The 8,769-nt window shown below is 44.2% G+C and overlaps 1 protein-coding gene across 2 annotated transcripts; it reads right to left on the bottom strand.

The window, feature by feature from the left end:
- Nucleotides 1-1,216: 1,216 nt before the first annotated feature.
- On the bottom strand, nt 1,217-5,888 carry HOXC10 (homeobox C10). Of its 2 annotated transcripts, XM_088138525.1 has the most exons (3): nt 5,315-5,888; nt 5,039-5,215; nt 1,217-1,494 (listed from the first exon to the last, which is right to left on the bottom strand). In XM_088138525.1, exons 1-3 carry the CDS (start codon nt 5,886-5,888, stop codon nt 1,217-1,219), a joined length of 1,029 nt encoding a protein of 342 aa, XP_087994651.1. The 2 variants fall into 2 exon arrangements, with proteins under 2 accessions (XP_087994651.1, XP_087994650.1); XM_088138524.1 differs by having other exon boundaries at nt 5,039-5,888.
- Between the last annotated feature and the right edge of the window lie 2,881 nt (nt 5,889-8,769).

Below are 8,769 nucleotides of genomic sequence, written 5' to 3' on the forward strand. Positions count from 1 at the left end.
CAGAGGAGGAGATAAAAGGAGCATGCCTTGCCTTTAAAAAGGAAAGAAAGATGGGAAGAAAGACAGACAGAAAAAGACCCCCGGCCATGAGGAGTGTGCATCCCAAGAAAGCTGGTCTGCTTCTGACTTGCTTCCCTCCTCCACAGTCACCTTTAAATGCATCTTTTACTGCTGCGGCACATTATATTTGCAGATCATAAAATCCACCTCCAGCGCTTACCAAGACTGTCCTGACATTACTGTTTTATGACCTTGACTTATTGTGGTCACCTGGATAATATTTAAATCAACGTTATGGTCTCTCACTTATATTAAACCCGCTAGGATACTCTCCTGAAAGCCTTAAAAGGATGAGTACTGGGGGGAAAATGCCCTAGACAGGGAGGGAGGGGGGGAGACGTGCTTTTTTGGTGGGTGGGGGGGAATCACTTTGAAAAATACCCAGTTGTCTAGGGTTCTAAGAAATTTATTTGGCTCCATATAGAAAGATACATGCAAAGATTCCACATACAGGATATATTTAAATAACAGTCACAGAAAAGCCCAGGCGTTTCCCCCACCCCCATGATAAGACAGCAGTTCTGCTTTATTATTTTCTTTTCTTAAATATAATGGGTGACAGCACCACCTCAGTGGAAGGAGACTGTATAACTACACAGAGTAAGCATTTCTGCCTGCCACTTCCACATACTCACACGTATAATTTCACTGGAGTCATTATATCTGTTATTATTATACAATAGGCAGGATACACTAAGATAAGAAAAGCAAACTTTCAGACATTCCTAGTATCCTAAACATAAAAAAGGCATAGATACAGATCCTTCAGTCTTCCTCCCCCAACACACCCTTCCCTTTTCTTGTGCTGCTCCTGAATAACTTAAAACATCTTAGAAGCTGTTTGAAAAGCTAGTAAGCAACCACCTGATTCTTTATTTTACATATAGAAACACTGATGCAATATATATATTCGCATGCTCATACCAATGAATGCACCTTTGCTCTATAAACTGTAAATACCCCAATTATAGAACTTAACACTAGCCTGAGGTCTTTTTTTTTTCTCTCCCATCCTCCCTCCTATGTGCCTTGCAGTTATATCCAGGGGGAAAATAATAATAATAATAATAATAATAATAATAATAATAATAATACACTGCACAAGATTTGCAATGATTCTCCCCATACAGCCCATCCCTTCCTCCTCTGAACACTTTCAAGTGAAATTAAAATTGGAAGTCAGTTCGCGAATTCGATTCTCTCTGTTCATTTTCTTGAGTTTCATCCTGCGGTTCTGAAACCAGATTTTGACTTGTCTGTCTGTTAGATTAATACTCTTGCTAATCTCCAGGCGGCGCTCACGGGTCAAGTACATATTGAATAAGAATTCCTTCTCCAGTTCCAACGTCTGATGCTTAGTGTAAGGACATCTTTTCTTTCTTCCGCTCTTTGCTGTCAGCCAATTTCCTGTAGTGTTTTCTGCCTTTATATCCTCTGTTAAAAATAATATTATTATATAAGTATCTATTGGAATAGCAAAGAGAGCTTCCTAGAGTCAAGACTACTTTTCCTGCAGCTTCTTTTGCTAATAGAATCTCTCTGCTAAAAATAAATGGCGTCCTTACCTCCAGCTCCTTCTTACTTAGCATTTAGCGATTTTAAACAGTCTAATTAAGCACTCTGAAAGATAACAGCGGCCAAGGGCTCTCAGAAAGGTGGGACTGAAGTCTTATCTTAACAATATTCACCTGGACGTAAGTTATACCATGCCAGCTCTTAACTGGATTTTTTAAAAACACACCCTACGCCTACTACACGTAACGGGTACGGGAAGCGTAAAGAAGACTTTCCTCGGGGACAGACTGGGGTTTTTTTGGTGGGGGGGAATGTCAGATCTGTCAGTAGGACTCTTACAGTTACAAAATTCCATCCAGGCTTCAATATATATATACTCTCTCTCTCTCTCTCTCTTGATATATATTTTATATATATATATATATATATATATATACATATATATATATATATATATATATATATATAAAATATATAATATAAAATAATTCCAGGGGTTTAATCATTGCCCCAATTAGTTGCTGCTTGCATGCCACAAAGCTCTCGGCTCAGACTCTGCTCTGAAACTACCACTTCATATCCAAAACTAGTCAAAAGCAAAACAAGATGGGGTGGGAGATGGAGGGGTGGGGAGAGAGAAATATTTTGCCTGTCTATGGTGGCTCTCTCTCTTCCCCCTCCCTCCGTTCCCAATAGTCCAGACTCCATTTTCCTTTGATGTGAAAGCTCTGTGAAGTATATAGTTTTATTATGAGTGAAGGCAAAGTTTCGATATTACTTTTAAAAACAAAAACAAACCGACCAAGATTAGTTTGCACATTAAAAATGATAAATCCACCTATCCGCCTGTACACACACACACACACACATATACACACCCCGACTTTTTCCAGATGTCCCTTTTTCACACAGGCATGCACAATTCCAACTATTCACTTCAGGCGCGCCTGCAAATTCATAAACCCCTCCCCAGATTTGAATTTGGACCTGCGAAGATTTCTGGCAGAGGTAATCAACCCTCCTCCTTTTAAGGTGAGAGCAAGCCTGGAGCCTTTCCTCGCATACCGGATTCTTCCTGTCCCAGGGTCCGAATTCTTGCCCAAACTCTAGGAGTCTCCGCAAGCTGCTTCAGAACTGACCCTCGATTCGCCTGCATGGAAATGCCTTTCCTCCAGCCTCCTGCCATTGAACCCTGCAAGTTCCTTCTAAGGACCTGCCTTTCCCCCAAACCTTAAACTCCCTTTCCACACCTTGCATAGGGCGTGTTTGATGTAACAGAAACAGAGAGGAAGACATCATATACAACAAAGAGAAGGTGGAAGGGTAATAATAATTATCATAATTATAATAATAATCCAAATCCATCCCCCTGCTGGCATAATGCGTAACAGTGTTGGATTTCCAGCAAATACATCTCTTCTTCCTCAAGGAAGAACATTAAATAGAACTTTGGAAAAACCTAGGCGGGACATTTCAAATTCTTCGTTAGAACTGACCGTTGAGATTAAAAGCGACCATGAGGTGGTTTTCTTTCTTCCCCTCTCTCTTTCTTCCCAGATCCCAAAAGCCAATTGTATTTTATTCTTTTTGCTCATTTTACTTCTATGAATTGAGAACGCTTGAGAAAGTGTAAGCGAGAAAGCGTTTTGTGCAGATAGATTTTTAGAGATTTTCATAACCTTGACATTGTATATTTTCCTATTTTATTGGTGGATAATATCATCTATTCTTGGTTGCGCGGAAAAGGATTGGAAAATCCGTTTTAGGCCATTTTAAAATCATATTTTAGCTCTATCTATATGTATATATATATAAAGATGTGGGTGGAGACATAGACAGATGTAGATATTCAGATATAGACTGTACATATGTGTACACATTCATACTCATGCACACATGTACATACGCAGACACACATACATGTACGCGAGATCAGATGAGAAATAGGATGAAATGCCTGTATTGGTGGAACTCAGGCAACCTACGTATGAAGAAGGTATTGATGAGATCATGCATACTAGCACAAATATGTATGCTTAGAAAATGTACACGCACTTCTATAGGGCTCCATATAAGCCACATCCACGTCTCTCTTTGCTTGCTTTCTAAGCTTTTTCCCCAATTCCAGGCTGGGCTATGTGAGGCTATGGAGTCGTACACACCAAAGTAGTGAGCGCCATTCTCTTCATATGTGTCTATTCCCAGTAGTTTTTTTGGGGGTGGGGGTGGGGGAACTCTCTGCATAAAGTTCTCTTTTGCAGAAAACAAAACACTCATTTAATGCTTCCTCTCCCCCCACTCCATCTCTTCTCTTCCCTCACTGGGAGTAAGGGTGGCATACAAATTTAATAAATAACAATAAATAATAATACATATTTAAGCCCTCTCCCACCCTCCCGTCCATTGGCTTCCCTAGGCTTCGCCTGCAGAATAATTTTAAGCATCTTTCGTGAAAGCCCCTTCTTCATCCCTCGACGAGCTGCTCTTCCCTAGAACACCTCAACTTCAAGCAGAGGTTCCTACACACACGCAAATGGAGGAGGGGTGGGTGGGTGGGAGAGGGCTTCGTTTCTGCGCAAACAAGACCCTTGAAGCCGCAACCTCGGTGATTCAGGGGGCATGCAGCTTTGATAATGGAGCTCAACAATCAAGTCCAGCCTGAAGTGTTTGGCAAACCGTTCCCAGCACACCTCTCCTCCCCTCCCCTCCCGCCACCTTCGCCCCCAGCCCGCAGCCCAGCCCGCGCCGGTGAAGCCCTACTCAGGGCGACCACCACACGACATCCCAAAGAACTTTAGCGCCTGCTTGCAGGGCTGGGGAGAGGAGAGGAGAGGAGAGGAGAGGGGAGCAGGGGGAGAGCAACTCCAGAGAGCGCGCACGAGAAGTTGCAGCCGCTCCTTGAACCACTCCCTCGCCCCTCCGAAGGGGCTCGCTCAGCGCCGGAACCTCTTGGGATCCTGCCTGAGACAAAAGTCAACTTCGCCAACGTAACCAGACCACGTCGCCTGCCCCTTCCCCGTCAGCCCCAGCTGCTGCCCCCACGAAAACCGCCCGCCAGCCAGGAGCTTTCACTTCTGGCCAGGATGCCTGAGCCAGGCTGCGGCGCCTTCTTTTCCACGCGACCTGAGGGGGCTGCTGTTACTGTTACGTTGAGCATTCTCGCTGTCAGCGCGGCCGTTTCGCCCTGGCCGCGGCTCGTGGCCGGCTGCTCCCGAGCGAGGCAAAAAACTAACGCCACAGGTCCAGAGAGAAAAGTTGATGGAGTCTGAGCGGAGCCCCCGAGGCTGGCGCTGCCTCGCGAACCGTGCGCGTAATCATAATCACGGCCGCCGCCGCCGCCGCCGCCGCCGCCACGACCACCACAGAAACAGTCACGACCACGCCAACAGCCCCGGCCGGAACCGCCGCCCGCTCCCCCGGGGCTCCCCTCCTGGGAAGCCCGCGGAAGAGCCCCTCGCCTTACCTTTTGCCTCGTGGTCGGAATTGTCACTGGTGCTCTCGGCGCCCTTCTGCCCGCCGTGCTCCGTCTGCGACGGGCTGAGCGTGGCCACGGGGAGACTCTGCTCCGTCTTGACGCCGCCGGCCGGGCTGGGGTCCGGCTTGGCGCTCTCGGGGAAGCTCCCCGGGGCTCCCGGCTGGGCGAGGGAGGCGGGTGGCGGCGGTGGCGGAGGGGGTGGCCGCTCGGGCGGCGGCTGGGGCTGCTGCGCGGCGGGCGGCGGCGGCGGCGGCGGGCCCGGGGGCTGCTCCCGGCGCTCGCTCGGCTGGCTGAGACCCGCCCTGGGTTCAAAAGTGGCCTCGAAGGCGCTGGGGCTGCCGCCGCTGGGCGCGTTCTCCAGGGAGGAATAGCCCGGGGTGGCGCGGTAGTAGCTGGGCAGGGGGACCTCCTGGTCAGCGAGGCAAGCTTCAGGCATCTGCCCGGGGTAGAGGGTGGCCTCGGGGGCGCTTTTCGCCCTCTTCTCGGCATTGTACATGCAACAAGCATTTTCTTCCTTGACAGTGGTCGGGAAGGAGCAGGAGGGCAGCTGCCTGGCAACAGGTTGCTCGACTCGGTAAGTACTTTTGGGGTCACACCAGGCGTCGAGCTGAGACAGGTAGGGAGGGTAGGTGCTGAGGGACAGCCCGCCGGCGTGGTTCACCTCGTCTCTTTTGGAAAGAGCCGGGATGATCCCACAGTTCCTCATCACTCCACAGCTGAAGTCGTTCGCGGGCTGCATGTACATTCCTTGGCTAGAGGAATAATTCTCTCCCCGGCAGGTACTGGGCAACGAGTCCATCAAAAACGAGTTGGGAGTCACATTGTTGGGACATGACATTTTCAGAGAGGGATTTTAAAGAGGAATACTACAGCCAGGGGCTGACATCTTTTTTTTAGGGAAAAAAATATCAGCACCATAATTATCCACGCATTGGTCCCAACCACGTGACGGCTAGGCCAATGAGGATTGAAAATGGCCTTGATGATTCAGACGCCGGTGACATCACCGGGGTCAAGTTGTTGCGAGAGGAGAAAACCTGCGTGGAGCAACAGCGACATCTATCCGCTTCTGGAAGGTAGGGAACCCGGGACCTTCACGTTGAACAAAGGAGAGCGACACGCTTTTCCTCGAGTTTGTTTACCAATGAACGAACGCGTGTCTACCTCGGAGTGGGGGGAAATAAAGGAAGCGGAGGCGTAAATCGAAGCAAAGTCAAATTCAAATTAAGTGGTCAGCAGATGGTCCTAACTTTCTGTCTTTCCGTCATCTTTCTATCTTCCCACCTTTATCTTAAATAAATAAATTTTACAAACACACACATTGGAAGGAAAAAAAAACAAAACACTAAATGAACTTTTGGAACCTTCGAATTCTTCCCGAACTCCTACCTCTTCCCAACTAAACTTGAAATGCACGGAAAGTGTTTCTTCAGCAACCTTGTGATTTCTTCAGTGCCTTGTGGATTCATCGTTAATCGTGGGACACTGAGTCTACTTCCCCAAAGTCTTTAGAATATCCTCGTCCTCGTCCTGTGCCTGGAGTCAAACAAATATGAAGCATTCATGTTAAGTCACACGGGGATTTCCATTTGAGAATCAACATAGTCATTGACTTTTGAGTTGTTTCAGAGTTCATTCAAAAGGCATTTTCTTGCCTTTTATTTTAAGAGTTCCATCCTCATGGGTCCTTCTTTCTAGCACTAAGAAAGAAAGAAAGAAAGAAAGAAAGAAAGAAAGAAAGAAAGAAAGAAAGAAAGAAAGAAAGAAAGAAAGAAAGAAACCCTCCTCCTCAATTTCTGAATAAAAAAAACTGTCATTATTTTAAATTAAGCATCAGCCCTATTTACACTTATTCAGAAAACTAAAAATATGCACAGGTTTGTAAATAAACTGTTAATGTACATCAACAAAACAAAACCAGCATTCTTTTCTATAAGATTCTGTGGATTTGGGCATCTACTTCTTTCAGGAAATTATCACAATCAAATAAAGTATCAAATTGTGGGATGTTTGAAGAATCTTTTATTTAACAGAAAGAGTCTGCTTAAGCACACTTTCATTTGATCTTATTTTCACTGATTGCACACTAAGATTTTTTTTTTAAATGTGTTTATTTCCTTTAGTTAATTTTCCTGTTCTAGGTTCATTTACTTGTTATGCTTTCCCTCTCTCTGCCGCCTCCCTGTCTCCCTTTGAACTTAATGGTCTCAAAATAATAAATGGTATTTCATAGATTAAGATATGTTGAACAAGATGTTTTCCTTGTGACTGTTCCCTTTATTGGACATTTTCTAAATCCGCTTGCAATTAAGTCATATTGTTCTTTAGTGTATATTAAATTGACTAACATGTTACAATCCCAAACTGACAATCCTGTTTATGGGTGTGCATCTGTGTGTTTTGTGTGTGAGTGGGTGTGAATGACTATATTAAGAAATACATGCTATCTAACTAAAATTTTGATAAAGAGGCAAATCACGATCATACTTACAATAATGACTGCATGAACAGGATTCAGTCAATGGAAGGAACCTCAAGATCATTACAAAGGATTTGAAACCTTTAGAGGGTTCAGAGTCATTTTCAAGGGGTGGATTGAATGTCTCTTCAACAACAGATAAATGAAGAGTGAGAACATTTTACTCAAAAGGAGTGTTTGAGGGATGTGGAAATGTGGAACTTAACCAGCTTTGGTTAAATATATATTTATAGATTTTAAATACACTGTTGCTGCCTAAAGCCATCCAAGCTTTAAAAACAAGTTTTCTATGACCTGGTTTTACAATTCAATTTGGCTGTTGCTTTGAAAAGACTTGCAGGCTGGGCCCCCACCTTCAACCTCCCCCCCCCCCCCCAATCTTCAAGGGTGAGAAGTTTTAATATCTTAGGCCAAGGAAGTCTTAAACCACATAATTCTATTTGTCTCAAGCCCTCCTTCACACACACACACCCTCCCCCCCCCCAATTCAAAATACAACATGCTAAGAGCTCTCCCACACTTTAAACATTGTTTGCTTCCTTTGGAAAACTATTTGTGACTTTATAGCCTCTATTTGTGTTATCTGCATAGGTCCTTTCAAAACAGTTTGATAGAAATCGTTCTGTTTTATGATACCCAACGAAAATTCCACATAATATTTATAAGCAAAGAATAAAATTTTAGCATGGGAACCAATGCTTCTTCATTTATAGGTGAAGAAATTAAAGACCAATACAGTTTGTCATTACACAGCTTTGTCCCTTTCTCTTGCCCCCCCCCCTTTATTTTTGCAGATTATGTAGCTAACTCAATCATTTTTGGCTCCAAAGCTCTAGATCCCTTCATGTGTGCATTTTTGGTGAGAACAACATTAGCCTGTTTAGATGAAAATGAAATAACAATACATTTCAAAATCTTCTATATCCATATTTTTCACTGTGGATTCTTGTCTGTGTTGCATTCTATCCTTTCTCCCTTAGTGGGAAGTAGGAAGAAGAAGGCACAAACTGCATGGAGATAAAGCCTGTCAAATAATTTTATTTTTTCAGATCTTTTTCACATATATAGCATTGAGGACTTTTCATCAGACTGAATATACTTGAAGACAAGACAGAAGGGTTTTGAATGTTGATAGAAATTATATATTGATTGTCTTTTTGCTATTCTGGTTGCTTCATTAAAAAAAAAATTATTTGTTTCTCTGAATCTATCTATAAAAACACATTGAAGAGATTTCAGT

This window comes from Python bivittatus, unplaced genomic scaffold (genome assembly GCF_059951505.1).
Source record: "Python bivittatus isolate LINGU-HERP-01145 unplaced genomic scaffold, Pbiv_v1 ctg000220_np1212, whole genome shotgun sequence".
Lineage (NCBI taxonomy): Eukaryota > Metazoa > Chordata > Lepidosauria > Squamata > Pythonidae > Python > Python bivittatus.